This window comes from Lutjanus erythropterus, chromosome 13, assembly GCF_056507025.1.
Source record: "Lutjanus erythropterus isolate fLutEry1 chromosome 13, fLutEry1.hap2, whole genome shotgun sequence".
Lineage (NCBI taxonomy): Eukaryota > Metazoa > Chordata > Actinopteri > Lutjaniformes > Lutjanidae > Lutjanus > Lutjanus erythropterus.
The window spans coordinates 20281066-20303986 of NC_139329.1; the positions used below are offsets into that span (position 1 = coordinate 20281066).

At 39.8% G+C, this 22921-nt stretch overlaps 1 protein-coding gene across 1 annotated transcript; it reads left to right on the forward strand.

The window, feature by feature from the left end:
* The first annotated feature begins 1831 nt into the window (after positions 1 to 1831).
* Positions 1832 to 21827, forward strand: wnt2 (wingless-type MMTV integration site family member 2). Its single transcript, XM_084733818.1, has 5 exons — positions 1832 to 2280; positions 3780 to 4000; positions 11225 to 11502; positions 12529 to 12793; positions 21298 to 21827. Exons 1-5 carry the CDS (start codon positions 2198 to 2200, stop codon positions 21501 to 21503), a joined length of 1053 nt encoding a protein of 350 aa, XP_084589944.1. The 5' UTR covers positions 1832 to 2197; the 3' UTR covers positions 21504 to 21827.
* The last annotated feature ends 1094 nt before the right edge of the window (positions 21828 to 22921 follow it).

The window sequence follows — 22921 nt, forward strand, 5'->3', positions numbered from 1 at the left end:
ATCTCTCAGAAAACTTCTTTCCAGGTCAATTGGAGTCCGTCTCCTCAGGCCGTGACCTGACATTACACACCACTGATGTTAAATTGTCAGAAATTAGTCTTTCTCTTCCTAAAACATGTAGTGAAATTCAGTGACCAGCCTTAATGCGATTTGGTATGGAAGCGAACGAATTACTCCAATTAAATTGGATTTATATTACAGACTTATTACAACTACTGCTGCTGCAACAACAAAGTCGTGTTCAATGGGCTGAGAGGAGCAGAGAGAGCGTTCTAAATCTCCTTGTTGTTTTATGGTTTTCTTCCACGGGGATCATGGGAAAAATCCAATTTGCCCATTAATCTCATCTGGTCAGGGTCTCCGGACCTCCAGATACACCCGGGCCAGATCAAAGATGGAGGAAATACTGTGTGACAGTGGTACAGATTTCCCCGAGAGACTTCAAAAAGACCGTGATAGATAATCCAATTGAAATGGACACATCACCTTTAGGTGCTGGTTTGGGAGAATCAGTGAATATTTTTTCTCTTACGTTTTTTTTATACCATCATTCCTCAGTTATTAGTTGGAGTGAGTGATGGTTTGTATGAGGCTGTAAAGTAACAGTGTGTCATGCTGTGGGCATCAGAAATATTTGGTACCTGTGCGTCAGTGGGGTATGGCACTGCACTTACTTTGAAGTAAATCCAAATTGTATTTTAAGTTTTAGGCCTAAAGAAGCAAAATGTAGCAATTGTGCTTCCAGAAATGAGTACTGCAGTTCAAAAAGCGAGTTTGAGCCACATACTGTGTATTAAATAGACTGAATCCCTATTTAATATGCAGTTTATGGTTGAAACTAGTTGTTTCCCACTGCCCCCTCCTCCCCAGACTCCAGGAAGCAAAGGCAGGCTGCAGGAGCAACACTAGTGCATCATTATATTTTAACAAGGACGAGGAGTCCTACACTGTAAGTTGATCAGCTGTTTATAACTGTCAATTATGTGTTAATGTAAAGCTCAGGCCACTATCCGGAAAACGAAAGCTAACTGCTCTGAAAATACACTGGAGATGTGTCTGCCTGTCACGCTGCCTGCAAGACTTCCTTAACATATCGCTCGATTTAACCGCTGTAAACATCTGCTCCTTTTAAAAGAGTATTAATGATATCTTTCAACTCATAAACAGACACTAACTCATTAGGCGATCATTCGGCATTAATTTGAACTCAAATTAACGTGGCAAACGAAAACAGTAATTGCTGTGGAATAGATATTTTGAAGGACACCGCAGCTCTAGCATCGTTTCCTTTATATGATGGCATATCATGGTAATTCTATGATAAACTATAGTATTTACATCACTGGTTTATTAGATTTTTTTTATGTTACAGATTGCCATGAAATTAATAAAACCATAAAAACAAATGTCCACAAGCGGTCATTCTGTGATGTCCCTGTGTAGTTTGATGCCTTATTATTCATGACATCACGAAATAAAATGCGGGTCTCTGCATCCACTGACCACTGTGCAGCTCCCGAAGTCCTGCAAATGATACGTATTAAAATCTTGTTCGCGTGACCCAGAAGTCACTGTCTTTTGTCCACGAAATAATTTGTGCAACAAAAGTTATAAACGTTTATCTTTATTATCTGCTCCATGCTGTCCTCTGAACGCGAGCGGATCTGTGCGTTTTTTTTTTTTCTGGTGACTGACACTGGCTGAGTGTTCCTGCTCCTGCCCTGAAACGCGTCGGTGCAGTTTCTGGAGTGAGGAGCCCATCAGCTTGGACCACATCTCAAGAGCAGCGGAGCTCCGGTCTGGACGCGGGCCAAGCCTGTCTGGTGTCAAACCAGCCTGAACAGATACTCTCAGACATCTCATTTCTTCACCTCATTCCTGAGACGGGACTCTGCCCACCCCTTGTGTAAAGCAATTTAAACCTGATAGCTCATCATCTCCACTGAAAATATTTGCCGGACTATTAGACAGTCGCTCTTTGCTCTCTCCTCAGAAGCACTTTGCCACCGTGCACAACCCGAACCCGTGCCAGACATGGCTTTTACGCGCAACCCTCCGTCCTCCAACGGCCCTGTGATGATATATTTTTAATCCGTGCTTGATTTGGAGATTAAACAAGTTCTGTAATGTTTTTTATTTTTCTTTCACCCGTGGAAATGCTCCGTCCAGATCCATAAAGGACCAAAGTTTGGTTAATATGAACTTATTGCCAAGTGGAATATGTTTTTATTTATCTGTAGTAATCTGCTGGCTGACGGCCGAGGTCGACGCGTCCTGGTGGTAAGTGCTGCACATTCTTTTTACATCTTTATTTAAATGTATTTACAAAAACCCAGGCGATGAATGCATGGCTTTCTCATTAAATTGGCATTGGTTAAGTGCGACGTGCAGAGTGCGCTCCAATATGGTTAGATGTTTAATTAATCTGTAAATCAGACCATCCATAAAATATTTTATTAGAATACAAGTAATTCGAGTATGGCTCTCCTCTTCCATTTGATTGTTATTTAAAACTTGAATGAAATGTCTTAAGTTGCTTCCAAAACTGTTTCATAAAAAACTTTTTTCTAGAAATCCCCTGGACATCGAGGGACTAAATTCCCCCTGAGGTATACATAACAAATTTCTGAAATACTGAAGTTGAAGACTGAATATTTGGGCAGCTAAGCTTCCCAGGACAAAGTCATTCGATATAATTTAATTTCTCTTTATTTGCTGTCTTTCTCTTGAATCTTTAATGAATATTTGCGAAGATTCTGTTTCCAAATTCCAAACTTTATTCTGCCTGTGATACTGAGATGCTGTTTGGACAGATAATGTCCATTGGTTCCTTTTTTAGCCTTGCTGCTCTGGTATTTTATTTAATTGCTGAAGATAATCTCTGCAGCCTGCAAGTGTTCAGGTTCCCTGCCAGTCTTTCAACGCCTTGTTCTGTAGGTACATGGCAGTGTGGACTTGTTGGGAGTGATTTGAACACATTTCTCAAGGAGACACCTTTTTGCCCTATTATTTCATTATCTTTTTCTATTTTTGCAGAAGTTACTTGTCCACCTACCCCTAAAAAGCTTCGATATAATTATTCATACTGCGGTCATGTGTAAGTGCAGGCAAATCTTGAATTATTTGTGCACTTGCTGATAGAACAGGTTCAACATTTTCTCAAATTTCTGTCTTTGAAATCATTTAGAACAGTGGTTTCTTTGGAGCTCCCCCAACACACCCATGCACATCCACCAAAAGAATAAGCGATTGAATACAAAGCTTTACTGTCTAAAATACACATCAATTAATTGTGTCCACACTTCTTATATTTTTTATACCATCAGCTTTCTTTTCTTTTAACAACCTAGGTTTATACACACTCATTCTCACTAAAACAGCAATAATTATAAATTATGACAGAGCTGGAGGGGTCATAGAGGTGTGGCCTACTAAATAGCCACTATTTCTTAAATTCAGGAGAAAGAAATTTATATTTTTAAATAGTTCTATATACAGACTTTTGTATAAATTGCAATTTTAGCTAATATAGAGCAGACAAAGTCTTTGGGACCCCCTGTGATTTCTGGTGCCCCCCTAAGGGGGGCCCGGACCCCAGGTTGGGAACCAATGATATAGAGATTCCACCAACCAGATTGTGCACTAGGTTTTCATTCTTTTGCCTGCCTAGGCTACTTTGCACATAGTTATTTCCATTTTACTCTTTTCCCTTCCTTAATTAATGTTTTAAGTTTTCAGTGTTCAGTTTTCTCTCTTTCTGCTCCTCCACTCCTCTGCAGGTACATGGGCACGCTGGGCTCCCAGGTGATGTGCGACAACGTCCCCGGTCTGGTGAACAAGCAGCGCCAGCTGTGCCGCCAGTACCCAAAAGTGATGCAGGCCATCGGGGCTGGGATGAAGGACTGGATCTCAGAGTGCCAGCACCAATTCCGGAACCACCGCTGGAACTGCAACACCACGGCCAGGGACCACAACCTGTTTGGACGCCTACTGCTACGAAGTAAGTGGAGGGAAACAATTCAGTTTCATTTATATAGCACTAAATCATAACAAATGTTATCTCAGGGCATTTTTTGTATAGAGCGGTCCTAGACCGTTTAATATATTTAATATTTAAAGAGACCCAACATCTCCCACCAAGAGCAAGCACTGATGTGACAATAGCAAGGAAAAACTTCCTTTTAGTGGGCAGAAACCTCAAGTAGAATCAGACTCAGTGATTGGCTGTCTGCCACATCTGGTTGACCAGACTTATTTACTTATTTACTTAAAAAAGTCTGTTGGAGGTTTTAAAAGTTCTGGGACAGTGAGGAGAGAATGTTTTTAATCTTGAGAATCTAAAATCAAACATTTATGTCCAGCAACCATCCTGCCTGCCTGAAGTCACTGAGCTTCTCTCAGCTCCAGTGCTGATGTCCTGTAGTTGGCCTCTGACCCCTCAAATAAAAAAATGAATGTTTTAACAGGTTTGGTGGTTTTGAGGAATTAATACACAGAATCACACAATTCGGGGTTAGTTTTCCAAGTGAATTGTTTTCATTTAGTCTGTTACTTGTAACCAAATAATATTTAAAATGTCAAATACTTGCTTCACTTTGTCTCCATGAATTATGTCTGCGTACATCAGAAGAGAGTAACAGAATTAAGGTTAGTAAATTATCACTTGTTGTCCCTCTGTTGTCAGAAACTTTCTCTTCTTGAGATATCGTAGTTTACAGTTGTCAAGATTTAAATTTGATCAAATCTGAACTTATATTTGAAAACTATTAGATTTTGTTGTAGTTAAACGCAATCATTTGATTCAGTGTCTTAATGCGTTAACATATCAGTATTGAGACAATGCTGCTCACACCTGCAGTAAATCATATCAGAATTAGGTTTATTGCAAAGTAGGTTTATACATAAATAAAAAGAAAATATACAGTATGTTTTTAAATAAGAGCGCTGTACAGTTTTATTCAGGAATTTGCAAATGTATTAATTAGACGATGAGCACAAGTTCAACATATGTAACATGCAGTTATAGTTGTATATAGGATGCAAGGATGAGTTACAAAATGTATAAAGCATCTTATTCATGATACGATGACTTCAGGGGCTGTCAGGTGCCTTAAACGCTGCACGACTAAGAATAGAAAAATTGCCTGCAACAGTATACAGTAGCCTGGGTTGTGTTTCCAGGTCGTTGTGTGCTGCTGGCACCTCTGGAACTGAATCCCTGCATCATGTGTGTTGAGGTGCTCCGATCTGTTCGCGGGGACAAACATGTCCGACCATATGCCTTAACTTAATGCTGACAAATCCAAACAATTGGTTGGTTTTCAGAGTGCTGGGTAGATTTACTGCCACACTGAGGCTTTCTGGGAAACAGATAGTTCCCTTGCAGATATGTTCTCTTTTTCACGGAGGTTGGATCGCATTCCACAACTCGTCTCACTTTACAATTGTACATTTATCACGTCGGTGCAGCCGACTGGTTTCTCCATCTATCTGTTCTTGTGTTGGGGGCTAACATGCTACTAAGTACTTTGTTAGAGCAACATTGTGACTTCTGGGATGCAGATTTAGTCCTGAAAAGATTTGTCAATAAAAGAAAATTTAATTCGCAACAGTTTGATAATGGATTAATCGTGTAAGTCATTTATCAAGCAAAAATACCGTTATCATAATAACACTCGCCAGTTCCAGCTTCTTGAATGTTAGGATTTTCTGCTTTTCTCTGTCTTATAGGATTTCAATGAAATGTCTTATCATTATTGATTAATCTGCTGATTATTTTCACGATTAATTAATTAATGGTTTAGTCTGAAAATGCTCGTCACAATTTCCCAGAGCCCAAAGTGACGTCTTAAAATTGCTTTTTTTTGTCCAATCAGCAGTCCAAAACCTAAAAGGCTCTTCATTTTAAAGAAAAACAGCAAATCTGTACATTTAAGAGGCTGGAATAAGGAAATGTTCTACTTGAAAAATGACTGAAATGATAAATCAATTATCAAAATAATTGAAAACTTCTTGAAATCGATGAATCAAGTTATTGTCGCAGCTGAAATTAAAAGATTTGCCAATGGAAGAAAATTATTCAGCAACAGATTTGATGGCTGATTAATCGTCATTTACAGTATTAATACCATAATAACATTTGCTGGTTCCAGATTCTCAGATTCTCAAAATTTCTTCTTTTCTCTGTCTTCTATTGTTTTATTGGGTATATTCGGGTTGTGGGCTGTTAGTTGGATCAGTCAACTAATCTGAAAATACAACTGCGATGTTCATTTTTTAAAATTTCCTTTTATAGATTAGGCAGTTAATTGATTTGAATTGGAAATAATAAATGAATACATGTAGTTTACCAAAGTACTAGCTACTTCACAATGAAAAGTATTTAAACTACATGTTAATTTAAGAAAAGATGTACTTTGTCAAACTAAAATTACTTTCAAAAAGTAGTTCATCTACATCCAAACTACATAATGAGAAGTTATCACAACCTGAGTCTGGACTCTGATATTGTTAACACGGAGGTACAACTGAACTGACACCAAGTAAAGTGTAGGTGTGTTTGATTTAGGGACCAGGACAGGCCAATCTTCACTCAGGCAGCCCAAAGATGTGTTCTCAAGAGAAGATGGGCAGTAACTGTTGAGGTGGAATCAGGAAAATGCTAAATTTCAAAGGAAATTCATAGTTTTCTTGTTTGCAGACATCTTGTTTGCAAACCACAGGTGATTTGGGTTAAATAGCAGGTGACGGTCATTAAATGACCATCGTTTCACTGCCTAAACTAGCTACTGAAATATGAATGTAGTTAAACTTGAAAATGAACTACATGTAGTTAACTACAACCCAACACTGTCCACAAATGATTTGATAATGACAATGATGAGTTGCAGCTTTGCACAAGTTGTTATTTCAGTATCAGTGGACTCGGTAAGTAATAAGAAAAAGTTTGATTCAGTTTCCTTATAATGATGTTTGTGTTTATGTTAGATCCACTTCAGCTACTGTCTCAGTTAGTGAATTACTCTCCGCTCAGCTCGTTCAAATGAAACATGGAAGAAATTTTGACTTTTTCCAAATAAAAGTAATCCCACCACTTTCAAGATCCACGTCAGGTCATTAGCACTGTTTATCTTCCCTGATCGTTTGCAGAAGAAGAGACTTGATTTATTGAGCTTTTCAAAGTCAAGAGAAGACACGGTCATATATTTTTTCAGAGGTGGGGTGTAGCACAAAGTAAATGTTATGAAGAGCGTGACAAATGGCTCCTAATGCCTCCAAATGATTGAAATGATTAATGAGTAATGAGCAGCCTGCTGCTGCCTGTGACAGATGTGAGCTCTGGATAGAAGCATCCTGTCAAATTAGACGTGTCACTGTGCGTCTCAGCAGCTAAAATCAGTCTGTACCTCCTGTGAGGACGTGTTATAACAAGTCATAATCTTTTTTTTATTGCCACTGGAGGATCATCAGGACCCGACGGCCTGATGTTCCTCTCCCATGCCCTGAGATTTAACCCACGAGGTGGATCCTTCGACTTAGTCCGTTTCATGTCGGGGCCTCTAATCAGCCGTGTGGTATTCGGACCTCCCAGCCGGGCCCCGGCCGCGTCACACAGCATTATCACGGCACATGGAGGCCCCATCAGAAGCTCCTTATTGTCAATGTCAGCGGGCTAATTTCAAACAATTACACAGGAGTTCTCCCTCTCTGGTGCCGTGTTCTCTCAGCGTTCTCCTCATTAACCTCGTTAGGCACGCTCAACTTAGCTGCTGCACCAGGACACACACACACACACACACACACACACACACACACACACACACACACACACACTGAGATCACTTTATGTGTGTGTGTGTCTCCAGGGCAGGCTGTCATTTTTTAGTTTTTAATACCGGTGTTATGATACCCGAGTTTCTTACCTGAGTGAGATTTTATCAAATTGTCTGAACACAAACTTCTGGACAAGAATTTTGCCAAAATAAAATTGTCAAACATTTGCAAACTATCTGATTAGAGTATCAGTAACCTAAATACTTATTCAAATAAAATATCCTAATTGTTGTAGGTTCAAGTTCCTCTAAAGTAGAGATATATAGATAGATATTCTATTTTGTTTCGTCATTATGACCTGAATTCATTTGGGTTTTTCATAATGATGCAGGTTTGGTTTTGGGAGTGAGGTTGTGCTATTGCTTGGATTTATTTACATTTACACATTCATCTGGAGAATAATAAATTATAAAACTAGTAGTCTTAAAAAAAGAAAAATTGAATACTACAATGTGTTACTTAGGATATTACTAACCATTCATTAAAGTACATTTATTTTAACTGCTAGAGAGCTGATACTTGATGACAGATACTATAGCTTTTTACTAAAATCAGTCCTGTCTTTGATTTATGTTTGATTCTAGTGTCTTTTAGAAAGTATTTTAATTACTTATCATCAACCATAAATTAGAATGTAAATGAAGGGTTTTGTTTTCATGCTTGTTTTTTTCTGGCCTAGTATTTAGTCTGCAGGTGTTCCTCTCTGGATGCTCTGTGTCCTCACTGAGCTCAACAATAAGGATGGTCCGGGGCCAGCAAAAAGTTATTTTGGGCCAGTTGCCTGATCAGGACAGAGCCTTACAAGCGACGAGGGCAGCAAATGACAGTTATTTTCATATTTGACTAATCAGTTGATCATTTTCTTGATTAATTGGTTAAAAGAAAAAATATTCTCACTTAAGAAGCTGGAATCAATGAATTTGGATCAGCTGAATCAATTATCAAAATAATGCTCTTCTCTCACAGACCTCGCTCTGCTCTGCCTGTCTATCCTCGCACAAGTATGAGTAGAGTGTGCTACACAAAGAAAGGCTTGTTTACCTAATAGATAAAATGGCAGTCAATCCTGAACAATATACAGCACAAGTTTAAACACAAAAGGACATTCATTACATCGTGAAGAAAAACACATGACTGTGTTCAGAATGATGACTCAGTACATACAGATGCAGTGTCAGGTTTGTTGCAAGTACCCAACAAAGTGTGATAAGTTGGAACCTATTTTAAAATGACACAGTTTGAAAGCCATGACAACAACTGTGAAAATTGTAATCTGAAAAGTAACTAGTAACAAAAGCTATAGTTGAGAAGAATGTACAGTATTTGACTCTGAGATGTAGTGGAGTCGCAGTAGAAAGCAGTATAAAATGGAAACACTCAAGTAATGTACAAGCACCTCAAACTTTTTTCTTGTAGATGTACTAAGATGTAAATTGCATGTGAAATTTGAATCGGGGCTGGAAGAGATTTTGTTTTGGCCATTAGTTTTTTGACACACTTGCCTGACCGGGCCAGTGGCAAAAAATGTTACTGTTGGACCCTGCTGTAGTTTGACTGGTGAAACCCTGAGCAAAAATAGCCAAAAAGAAACTTAACGCTGCCTGCAACGCTTCTTCATCTGAGTGCATTCTCATAACAGAGAGTATGAGCGTTTTAGGCTACGATGACTGGACAGTAAGAGGATAGTTTAGAGAGATTTAACTATTGATTTTAGATTTAATCACACTGATATTTTATAAATAAAACATAAAAAAAATCAGTTTATCGCTCTAAACGGGTCAAAAATTCACATCTTATGCTGTTAATGTGCACACCTTCAGATATGTCTCACTGTTTTACAAAGGTAAGAGACAAACACACACACACACACACACACACACACATACACACACACCCTGGTCCTCAGCCTTTGATCTCTGCCTGATCTCTCATCAGTTACATGTGGAGGGAGATAAGGGTTCTCTGTCAGGGCACTGCTGGTAAACGTTCACTGTTTATCCATCTTGGAGGTAGATGAAGCATTTTTCATTTCATGCCTTGCATGAAATAAAAGCTTCCCGCAGACAACAACAAACACGGGTCATACAGGTAGCAGCGGTGGCCAAATATTTGAAGGATCTCTGTGTTTGTCATGGCTTAATTGTGCCGTCAGCCAGCCTGTGTTGGGAAACGCCAGATCCAAGATCATTGAGAGATAAAACCTTTATGTTTGATTTGCATCTCACATCAGTGGAGTTTATTGATGTAGAGAAGTGTGCAAGTAACTGTGCTTTTTTTGTCCTGAACTTTGGTTTTCAGTTTTGGACAAAGAATATGGTGTCAGCCTCAGTGTGTAGCTCTACCAGCGTGGCTCTGGGAATGGCGCTGTCAGTTTGTGGGTCAAACACTTTGGTCCACTCTGAAATACAAAAGCTGAATGGATTTTCATGACATTTGGTGTAGATGAAGAAGAAGTTAATCTCAGCTTTATAAAAAAAAAAAAGACTATTAACAGCTTTGAAAGCAAGCATGTTCACTCGCTGTGTCATTTTAATGGTCAGGTCAGTCAGAGACCTGAGAAACAAACATGCTGTTTGCAACAAAAGACTTGTGATGTGACCTGGACTTGACCTGAAGGATCTGAAGGGTTTTGATTCTTTTAGGTGGGATTGTATGAGGTACTTAGCATAGTCAGTGTATCACTTACAGTATATGCTGGTTGGCAAAAATCAGAATCAGTTTAAGTGTATGCTATATTTATAATGTTTTCACTGCTTTACCTTGTCGTCAGACAGCTTTTTCCAACGGAAAATTGCTGTAATATAAGCTAAATATCGCTTTCTCCAAAGTCACCAGACTCCATAATCAAAAACAGTCATTTTACCTCACAGAACATGTGAGTTTTTCGTCTACAGCTGCCTCAGTGGGTTAGTTTGTTGTGTTATTGTGTGACTTCAGTGAATCCAAACTAACCCTTTAAAACACCAAAGTACATTTCTTAGCCTCCTGCACTGGTATCCCTACTGCTTCGCCAAACTGGGGGGTGTGCTGACCACCATCTACTGTAGCTAATACACTGACTATGTATAAATAGGGCACCACCACAAAAAATCCAAACTATCCCTTTAAGACTTGACCTAACATTCATTCAGACAAATCTGAGACTTAGCTTTGTTGCACCTCAAAACCCTTAAAACTGTGGTATATAGTATAATTTCACTTTTATGATAGTTGAGGTTGGTATTTTAAATGTACTTCTCCCATTATTTTCATAACATTTTGAGAAACACAACACTGTGTGTGTTTCAGATGAATTTCATTCTTCTAAGTATGACATGAGAATCTAGAAAAGACCTGCCTTTGTTACGGATGTTTGCCTCCTTGTTAACATCATTTCATCGTCTCCCCTCAGGCAGCCGCGAGGTGGCCTTCATGTATGCCATCTCCTCGGCCGGTGTGGTTTACACGTTGGCGCGGGCCTGCAGCCAAGGCGAGCTGGACTCCTGCTCCTGCGATCCCACCAAGAAGGGCTCGTCGCGGGACGCCAAGGGCTCTTTTGACTGGGGCGGCTGCAGTGACCACGTGGACCACGCCATGCGCTTCAGCCAGGCCTTTGTGGACGCTAAGGAGAGGAAAGAGAGGGACGCCCGGGCACTCATGAACTTGCACAACAACAGAGCCGGCAGAAAGGTGAGGAGGCATCAGTAGGAATTACTTAAAGGATTCAATTTACCAAATCTGTTTTGGGTGTTTTATTCTTAAACGCTAGTTTGATTTTAAAATAGTGCAAGCAAACTTTGCAGATGATGAGAGGTGACAGCTTTACACAGGGTTTCTGCATGTCCAAAAAATGTCCTAAATATGTTTTTGACAGGTTTTAAATGTTGACTGGATTATGACAATATTGTCATATTCATAAAGTTTAAAAATTTTGATCTCGCTTTTAAATTTGTTTTTGGGGGTAAAAAAGAAAATTGTGTTGATCACACTCATCAATAGAGATTCCATTTTTTCTTCCTATTCTTCCTACTATTTTTTTGGCCAGTGTGGATGTGACATAGGTTTTAAAGGGATAGTTCACCCAAAAATGAAAATTCAGTCATTATCTACTCATGACCAGTTTTCAACAGAAAAACAACCGTAAAAAAAATCATAAAATGCCTCCATATTGCTTGTCTGGTTTAATCCAAGTCTCCTAAAGCCGTTCATTTGGAGCAAATCATGCTCCAGGCAAAGGATCTACAGTGGAGATTTAGGCTAGAAACATGGTGTAAATGAAGTCTTGCAAATCAACTTGGCATGTTGGGGCTTTAGGAAACATTATATTATTTCTATTATAGTAGGCGAGCAGTATGGAGGCATATATAGAGGTATGGAGGTCACCATTCACTGAAACTGTTTTGGATTCTGCAACGCTGTTTTCCTGCGAAACTCCAGCAGTGTTTTGTAAGCCCAACCTTCAATCAGCATAAAGGTGAATAGATAACTGCTATCCCTTTAAGCTACTAAGCTATTTTTTTCTTTTTTGAGGATAAGGTGAAAATCATGATAATTTTAAGTATTTTAATTTTATAGTCACTGTGCGTGACTGCTGTTGGAATTTATTATCATTTTATTATAATATCTGCTGTGACGTTGAGACACTGTGAACTTGCACGGTCCACAATCAGTTATCTCTGGTGCTTACTTCCTGTTCTCTCCCACTTTCCTCGCCAGGCGGTAAAGCGCTTCATGACTCTGGAGTGTAAATGTCACGGCGTCAGCGGGTCGTGCAGCGTTCGGACCTGCTGGCTGGCCATGTCCGACTTCAGGCGCACCGGCGACCACCTTCGCAAGAGGTACAACGGCGCCATACAGGTGGCCGTTAACCAGTACGGCACTGGGTTCACTGCCGCGCACGCACACTTCAAACGACCCAGCAAGAATGACCTGGTGTACTTTGAGGACTCACCAGACTACTGCATACGAGACCACGAGTCAGGTAAACACCCTCCAACCTTTATCTCTGTCCTGAGATAATCAAATTTAGATGCAGTCAACTTTCAAGATTGATTTTTTTGATTTACAGGTCAAAAGATCTGTAGACGTTCAAAATGAAAACCAGCAAAAACTTATTTTAATTAGGTCCAAATTAAACATTAAAATATTTATTTAGATATAATTTATATGCTCTTGAAACAGTTATGTAACCAAACATGTAAAAAAACAAAAAAAAAAACAAAGAAAAGTTTTAGCTCACGTTTAACTTCTGCCAGTTCTAGTTCTTGTCCCTTGGATTTGAAATGTAAATTTAGTTCTGGCTGAGTTGGCATGAGCTGAGTTGGCATTATTCTCACCAGATGAACCAAATCAAAGAATTAAATGATCCAGAGTTCAACTGAACCACTTCAACAAACACGGTTGGTTGGTGTCAACATGCCCTTGAAGGAGAGGAAGGGTGTGAACAGATTTGTCATGAGGGCTATCAAGTAGTTGATCTCAGATGTTTTTTTGAATTAAACAAACAAAACCTCCAGCAGGTTAAACGTTCTTGGCATCTCAAACTTGCCCAGTGTCTACCCTTGCTTTCAGTAACGCGTTAATGAACCGGTTCCAGTATGTGTTTCTTGTGCCATACTGCATGTTCAGAGGGACGCAGGGATAATTCATTTAGTCGCTAACAGCCAGGCAAGCCCAGTGAATCACCGACTCAAAAGCCTGGAGTTTGCAGTACAGTGTTGCGCTGGTACTTTTCACAATTTGGACAATAAAGGTTTAAAAATGAAATGCCGTTTTCAGCCTGAAGTGAAGGATTCTGCCAATATGATCGGCTGATGAGATGTGCGTGTGTGTGTGTGTGTGTGTGTGTGTGTGTGTGTGTGTGTGTGTGTGTGTGTGTGTGTGTGTGTGTGTGTATGTGTGTGAGCATGACAGCTATGTGGAGGTTTTTTTAAGTGTCCACATGTTAATATGTTTATTCCACTAAAGGAGAAACTTCATGTTTTTCTGAATTAGGGAAAAATATCAGCACGTCAGCACTGGCATTCAGCCAAAATGAGTTGAAAATATCAGCACATCGGATATTGGAAAAAGTTTGATTTGATTTCAGTGGCATTTAAAATATGATTGTCAATTGTAGGATGTCATCAACTGACTCTTAATACACACATTATTTTTTGGAGAGTGTTTAACATTATCAATTAATAAATTTTGACTGTCTTCTTAGTGTTTCTGTTAGACTGGTCTGAATTAAAATTTGCATTTACTTGACAGGGGAGAGTTTTTCTGTTGACCAATTAAAGGTCAGGTGTGTAAGATTTAGGAGGGTTTTACTGACAGAATATGGCAGAAACTGAACATAATATTCATAAGTATGTTTTCATTAGTGTGTACTCGCCTGAAAGTAAGAATGAGCCGTGTATAATATTTCTACAGAGGCTGCCATGTTACACTGCCATGTTTCTACAGTAGCCCTGAATGGACAAAGCAAACACTGGCTCTAGATACTCCCTTTTATGTTTTTGGTGAGTTTTTCTGGCCACTGTAGTTTCTCCTACACGTTTGGAAGAAGAGAGTGAGACAAAATGTTTGCATCTGCAAGCTCACTGCTGAATGTCACACACTGAAGGACACGCTGGTCCTTTTAAAGAAAACGTATACAAAACTGTGGGCTTTGTGCATGAATTCAGCCTGAAGTTCATTTGTTTAACAGTTTTCATCAGGCCAGTACGATGTCAAAACTGCATTACTGAGTAGACCATGAGGCTACTGGTGTCAAGACACATAATCCGTTAAAGAAATGTGTATCTAAGTGAGTGAAGTCTGTGTTTATGTATGTGAGGCTCGCAGGACAGTCAGACAGTGTGAGAAGGAAAATGTTTGTGTATGAAAACTGTGAGAGAGAAAGAGAAGAACATGAGTGTGTGTGTGTGTGTGTGTGTGTGTGTGTGTGTGTGTGTGTGTGTGTGTGTGTGTGTGTGTGTGTGTGTGTGTGTGTGTGTGTGTGTGTTCCTGAGGAGGCTGCCTGTCAGGCAGCAGATGATCCGTGGCGATCGGGTGTCGGCCAGTTTAAGACCCATTACACACTTCTGTAGGCTGAAACCTTAGAGCACTACAGATCACTATAAATCACCACCACTGGAAACACACACACACACACACACACACACACACACACACGCCTGAGGGCACGATTGGCCTGTAAAGCGAGGCATATTTTGGGGGCAGCTTGGATCACACAAAACAATACAAAGAAAGACACGGTACACAACAGGCGCTTACGGTGTGTTTTCTGTTAAAGTGAGACGCTTTTTATAAGTTCTCTCCTGCTTACTTCTTGACTGGAAATTTGCATTGAATTTGGGCAGCCCAGAATAATCTCACCCAAATATAGTTTGAAGAAGAAGAATTATGGCACAGATTTTTGGACATTAGATATATATTCTTGCTCAAAGACACTTAGGAGTCAAAGGAAGTGTTGGATGTTTTAGAAAATCAAACCTGGGAGCTATCTGTCACAGGACAGTGTCATGTATTCTGTGTGCAGTAGTACAAGTTATCAGGCACCGTCATGGTCTTTGAGGTGTTAAGAGAGTTTTATGACCTTGACGAGGCATGACAAATTTTCAGAAGCATGCTTTTAATTTAGAGGGCAGGACTGTTTGATGTGTGGAGATAAAAGCTATGCGAGCGTATTCTAGTCTTTGAGCGTGAAAGTTGATTCTTGATCTTTGGGAGCTCACAACTGCATCTCACTGTCTTCTGAAGTTTTTATATTTATTTTTTTTGTCATTTTGCTTTTGGCTAGTGAGAGAGAGCAGCAGGGATGTCAGTTTCAGTTAATTTTGCTTTTGATACATGGACACCCATTGACCGGTAACTAAGCAGTTAAAGAAGCAATATGCACAATTGTGTATGGAAAAACTGCAATAAATTTAACTTAATCTGAAACGGGCAAAATAAAACAGTTATTCCGGCCCACAACAGAAATTTCAAAGATGCACACTGTGGCTGCAACATTGATATCAGAGAAGAGAGTATTTCATCTTGTTTCCCTAACCTCTGAATACATATCATGGTCATTTTATTATTTTTTTTACAGTAAATATCACAGATTTCTCCTTCATTTTTTTAAGAAAAATCAACATGAAATTATGTGAAACCCATTTAGTCCAGCGTTCCACTGACTCCCCATGTCTCCATCACAGTGCCAGCTTCTCGGCAAGGTTGTCTGACATTTTACAGACCAAACCACTGTCGATTAACAATTGATAATTTGAGAAAATAATGGTTAGTTGCAGCTCTAATATATATATATATATATGTATATATTTCCAAGTGTGATGGGCATTTGTCTCAATTTTCTGACATTTTACAGACCAAACAATTATTTGTTGAATTAAGAAAATAATTGGAAGATTAATTGACAGTAAAAATATTCATTAGCTGCATCCCTGACTGAACCTCTGGAGGTCTTAGGGCGCCCTTTTGGTAACAAGCAGAGGCTTCACAGCAGATATGAGGGCTTTATGTGCTGTGTACATGTAAGCGGGATGAGGTAACACACACACACACACTGTTCACCCTGGGCCTCTCATGAGAACTTAACTTGATCCTTCTCTGAAGACCAACTCCTGTAGGACACACACAGAGACAGGCATGTAAACTCGTTCTCAATCATGACTGCGCTGTACACCGAATCCCCCTGTCTCTCTTTTAGACACACACAAAGTACAATCGTTCTTGAAACAGACACTTTGAGTTATTCACTCTTATTCTTTCTCCCATCACACACACTGAAAAACCTCTCAAAGACATGCAAACTCACCCTCAATCATTCTGGAAACACACAGACTGAATACATTCTCACAGACAGATGGACACACACACACTCTCACACACACGCACACACACACAGGCTCAGAGCCCACAGAGATAGTGAGACGGCCCCTCTGTGCCTCTTTAAAGTGTGAAATCAATTTCCCTCGGCCCCAGCGAGGCTCAGGTGCTAAACTCATCTCTCGGCGCCCCCTCATCTTAATTCAATAAGCAGACGCAGAAAGAGCGAAGGTTGTGAGGAAGACTCTGGCCGTGATGTCATCCCTAGCGGGGCAGCATACCGTAGATATCGGGCGGGCACTCTGCCAGAGAGGGGCGGGGCTTCAGGTCATGCCCAGACATATTACCTGGTGAGGGAACGGTGCAGAGACGGCCGCACTCACAGAGCGAAGCAGAATGTAAACATGAGCAAATTCCAGAACAATGTTCGAGATGGTACTTGAAGCCAGCGCATCATTTTTTCTAAACCTTTATTTATACAGGAGACACACATGTTCTTCTTCAGTAACACTTGTGCTTCACAGTCAGACAGTAACAGTCAGTCACACCTGCAGTCGCAGTCCTCTGCCGCCTGAACATCTGCACCACGGCAGCTCAACGGGATTAAAACTTCTGCAAGATTAGAAAAGATCACAACACTAGTGATGGTTTTTCTTTTGTTATAAAAGGCTTCAACTGTTTTCATCATCACCCGAGTCTGTCAGTATCTCTTTTCGATTCTAGTCACCTTTAACAGTCCAAAACCTAAACAACTGACAGTAAACTGAATATCTTTGAAATGTGAGTGAAACAAGACATTTGAGGACATCATCTTAGGTTAATTAAGACCTATTAATTGATTAATCAAGAAAATTGACCAATTAATCAATTATGAAAATAATGATTAGTTGCAGCCCTTCATTATGAACACAAGTTTAAAGGTAAAAGCTGTCAAATAAGCGGTCAAAGTTGTCAATTCATGGCCAATCTGATGAATGAGCTGCTGGAGATTTAGTGCCGTTTTGTTGATTTTTGATGAAAATGTGATTCTGTCTGTTGAAAATTATCGTTGACACCCCAAAACAAATGTTAACATATAAAAGCAGTATAGGTTTATGTTCTGTGCAGTCGTGCTCGCAAATTAATGTGTCAAAACAATTAATAGTTCAAAAGCAGATATCAGCTTTTCCTCTCCACAGCTCATGTTGACCTTTGCAGAATCATAAGTCATATTATTTACATATTTGTCTGTTTTGATGAATCAGCAGTTGACAGTGACATTGAGTCTGTTATCCCACTTCGGCACTCTGAGGCTGAAACATTACACAGATATAAAGGGAAGCTCCTGACCTCCACCGCACCTACAGGACGCTGTCTGTTGGTCGTTGAGGAGCTTCTAACATGGAGTCATGTCTTGTTGAGACTGTGTCTGAGAGGTGCTGAATCTTCTGCGTTTTCTTGTCATCTCGGAATGTTTCTGACTTTAACTCGACATAACAAGGTGTGTTTTCCTTGCGATAAAAGAATGTTGATCTGGAAATCTCGACATGATAACCCAAACTATCTTGTCACAATCTTTAGATAAAAAACATGAGGTTATGATGTGGTAATCATCTCGAGTGTTATCAGCAGATGTACAACACTCTGTGGCCCCGCTGGCTGTGATGCTGCTTGTATTTAATATCGGCAGATAAAAGTTTCTGATGGGACTGAAAAAGTCCCTGAATCATCCCTGTGGAGGACTGAAGCTGTGACAGCAGGTAGTTTAAAGCTTCTTCTAATGACACAATGATCATATCAGAATGGCACACATTTTTACGAAAGGCTGCAACTCAGTAAAAGTTATTCTGTGGACACTAAATTTTCAATCTAGGCAGCCACTAAGTTTTAACACCGTAACATGCTACAGTTCCACAAACATCCCAATTCCTTTGCACCTAAATGTTGCCACAGTAAGGCCCTTCATAGCAAAGCAGGATGCTGAGAAATCGGTACATTCTTCTTTTAATACTGGCAGGATGGACTATTGCAATGCACTGTTCAGTGTCTGTTCAAAGAGACTGATGGGAAAACTTGTTCAAAACTCTGCCGCCAGACTTTTAACAAAGAGTTGGGCAGCTAAAACCCTGTACTGCCTCCCCAGTTCCTTTTAGAATTGATTTTAAGGTTCTTATACTCCCTTACAAAGCTCTTCATGATATAGCACCTTCATACATTTCTGACTTTTTAACCCCTTATCAACTAACAAGAGCACTTAGATCTTCTGCTGCTGGTATTTTGACTGTTCCTAAAATAGCCCACAAAGCGAGGGAGGAAACTGTTTTTGACCATTATGTTAAAGACTGTGGAATGCTCTTCCCAGTTACATTAGACATGAGATCTCTGTCGACATTTTTAAAACTCAAGTTTTAGTTAATGTAGTACATTTCTAGCTTGTTCCGTTTTTTTACTACTTGCATTTCTCAGCATTTTATTAGCTCTTCTGTTTCTAAGAATTTATTTTTTGCAATTCTCTTGTCTTTTTTTAATGCAATACTGCTGGTTTTAATTTTTTTTATTGTGATTATATGCATTTTTTTAATGAATTAATGTATTTTTGTCTTGTTTTTAAACCCATGTTGTTTTTAATGCCACACTGAAAATCTTTTTGAATTGCATGTTATGTATGAAAGGTGTTATATAAATTAAAATTAAAATTCTTATTATTATCATTAAGTTATTTCAGTTCAACACTGTATGAAAACCATGAATAGTACTCCTAGCTGACTAGCTGCTAATATAAAATTTAGGAGTGAGTCATTTTTCATCACAGTTAACAGTTAACACCACATCAAAAGAGGACAACACAAACGTCACAGCTAAGGAAGGCTGCGTTGTGTTGCATTAAATTGCTTTTCCTGTATACCTTTTACACAAGTTTACATTTTGGCCACCAAAAATGTACTTTGGCTGCCAAATTTAGAGGCTTGTTGGCACAAGGGGCCACTGCATTTAGACTACAGAATATCAGAAAATAGCATAAATGTGCAGTTTCCTACAGTCTGTGATGAAGTCTGCACATTGCTTTTTTTTTGCCTGACCAAAATCCAAAAACCCCCAAATTTGAGTTGACTCTAATAAAAAGAAGTTCATTCTTACATTTAAGAAACCAGAACCATAAGAAATGTACTTTTAAAAAAGAAAAGCGATGAATTGATTTTCAAAGGAGAGTAGCAAATCAGTTTTCATTCTAATCAATCAGGTGTTTCAACTCGGGTTTATGTGAAAATAACAAAAACGACAGGTTGGGTTTGGTTCAGATCAAAACAAAGTTGAGATAATTCTCATGTGATGATTAAAATGACCACCGTTATGACCCTCTGCACAGACACACACCTGAAAACATAGACACAGTATGAAGAGGTGTGTGTGTGTGTGGGCGGCTGGAGGCGACATTCGGGAGAAAGTAAGTGTGTGCAGGATCGGTGTGGCCAGTCTGAGGAGATAGTGAGTGTGTGTGCGCGATGGATGTCTCCTGTAAAATGAAGAGCTGATGAAGAGTGGGAGTGCAGGCTGACGGCTCCTATCATCAATCTCTCATCTCTCCTCCGTCCAACATTCATCATCTTACTCAACCCCAAACCCCCGCTCACCCCCTCTGTCTCATCTGTGCTGCGCTGCCAGTTTTATACTGCCCTCCCATTGGCTCCTGACCACCTATAAAATCGGTCTGATTGGCCGCCACATTATGGCGTATGACTCATCCTCATTCCACATCAGAGCAATTGTGTTGAAGGGGCGCTTATCAGTGGAGTTTTCCTTTAAGATGTCTTAAATCCCGAGTAATTTCCCATGATGCTTCTCACCTTTTTAGCCTGGAATAATTGTCAGTGTAGGTGTCAAATGGCTCCACCAGGAAATCTCATTTTGGATGGAAGCGACTGAAATGTGTTTTTGCATTTAGAGAATGACTCGAATGTTGGTTCAGTGGAGACAGGATGAGTGGGAAATGAAATCCTGCTGATGCGGTGAAATGATTTATCCTCGAGAAGCAATTAAGTTCATGTCATGTCTAACTTAAGTCAGGGAACAATGTTAAGGAAGAAAAGCATTAAAGGGCAACTCCATCTGTATTATTTTCCTTCAAATAGAAGCACTTTCTGAGTAGTTTTTCCACCACTGGGCAACACGTGGATTATATGCTTGCAGATGCAGCACCAACAAGATCTGCATAAACTGCCTGTTCACTGGTCAATCGCATGTTTAAACACTTAAAACTGCACATGAACTTTCCAGCATAGTTGAAGATAACAATAAAATAATCGTCTTCATTTTTGAGACAGTCCTCAGATTTGATTTGGAGGTTTATAGCAGGTAATAGGAGTTAAATAAAAGGTCTTAGATCCATTGTATTTTGCATATTGCACCCAAAAGATGTTTCGTGCTGCAAGAAGTTGCTAAAGATGCACAGATCAGAAAATGTTCCAATTATAGGACATGAGAAAAACAGGAGAAAATAGATTAATTTTTTGTACATTTTTAAAGAGAAAGAAATACATTGTGTATTCTTAAAAATCTAAATAAAACCAGAACCAAAAAAAGATGTATCAAAGACCAGATGGTGTCACAGATCAATTATTAGAAATGCAAATCAGATAATGTGTTAAACATCTGCCTTAAATGCTCACTGACCTCTCTGTCCCTCCTCAGGGTCGATGGGGACAGGAGGGCGGGTCTGTAACCGGACATCTCGCGGCGTCGACGGCTGCGAGGTGATGTGCTGCGGTCGGGGCTACGACACGTCGCGGGTCAGCCGGACCACCAAGTGCGAGTGCAAGTTCCACTGGTGCTGCGCCGTGCACTGCCGAGACTGCCACCAGCAGGTCGACGTGCACACCTGTAAGGCCCAGACGTGACCAAACGCTACCGACCGCTCACGTTAAACCAGCAGGCAAACTGGTCACCACGTTAAAAACTACTGCTTTTATACTGGGCTGCAGATCATTCCATCAGTCATCAAGCTGTGAGGATATTCTGACTCCATCCTCCTCGATGCTCAGCCCTCATTTCACTGCACTTCCCAAAGATCACCTGTCAATCAAACAGTAGGTAATCTGTTGAAGTTTGAGTATCCGTATCTCTTTGCTGCTCACACTAATCATCTTCTGTTTATTTCAAACTAAGTAACAATCACTTCTGTCTGCTACAGGATGTTGCTTTAAAAGACTTCACATGATTAGAGCAGAAAGCTACATGTTGTAGCTTTAATGAGTAGTGAAAAAACATATATCAATCAACTCAAAATAACTTGTACCTCAGCTTCTTTCTACAGAGAAATCTGGTTTTCAAAGACTGACTGGCTTAATCAGAGTTTTAAAAAAATCCCTTGGGGCAAATATTTCCCTCTCTCCTGCTGAACCATAAGAAACAGATAATAATCTTGTGTAGAATTTGATCTGGTGGATCAAGTTTAAATGGTTTGGAGGTAAAACAGTGACGGTCTGACAAAGATACGCTGAAAATATATCGTAAGTTATGCAATCTACTGTAGTGCTGTCAAACCTCTCGACTGGGTGAGAAAGTTGCCTTGTTGTCAGTGCAGTCTCCCAGAATTCCAAGCTTTTACAACCATTTAATGCAAAGCAGAACTTAAAGGGACAGTTCACCCTCACATCAAAATTACAAATCTTTCCTTTGGTGTGTAGTGCTGTTTATCAGTTTTCATTGTTTTAGTTTGAGATGCCAAGTTTTGGAGATATCAGCTGTAGACATGTCGGCCTCCTCTCCAATATAATGGCACTTGGTTTGTAGCACTCAAAGCTCCAAAACATACATCTAAAAAACTCAAAAGCAATGTCTCTTGACCTGGTTACTCAAGAAAAGCCACAGACCTTGGGAGCTGTTTCCTGAAGGGACTATTTTCTGTCTACCAAACCACACCCACTAACCGTATCACCGCACCAGCTTGCTCACTGGTAACGCTAACCTTACAGCTCAGCTAAGGTGGACGCAGTTGTTGTTCACATCCCACACTGAACACGAGCCTCTCATCCATGAGTAGATTCACGCTTCCTTCTGTGTGGTGACACAGTTTGCAGATGTAGTTAGGTAGAAAGAGAACCATTCCCTCATGAAACTGCTCACAAGAAAGGGTGTGGATTGTCTTGAGTAACTGGGTTGTGATTTCTGAAAGCAGACATTGTTGTTTGAGCACCACAAACTGAGTGCCATCTAGTTCAATATTTGAGAGAATCATGACTCACCAAACCTTCAGTGTTCAGGCCTGCAGACTCCAAGGGGTTTCAAAAAGAAGATCATTCTTAGAGCAGCTCTG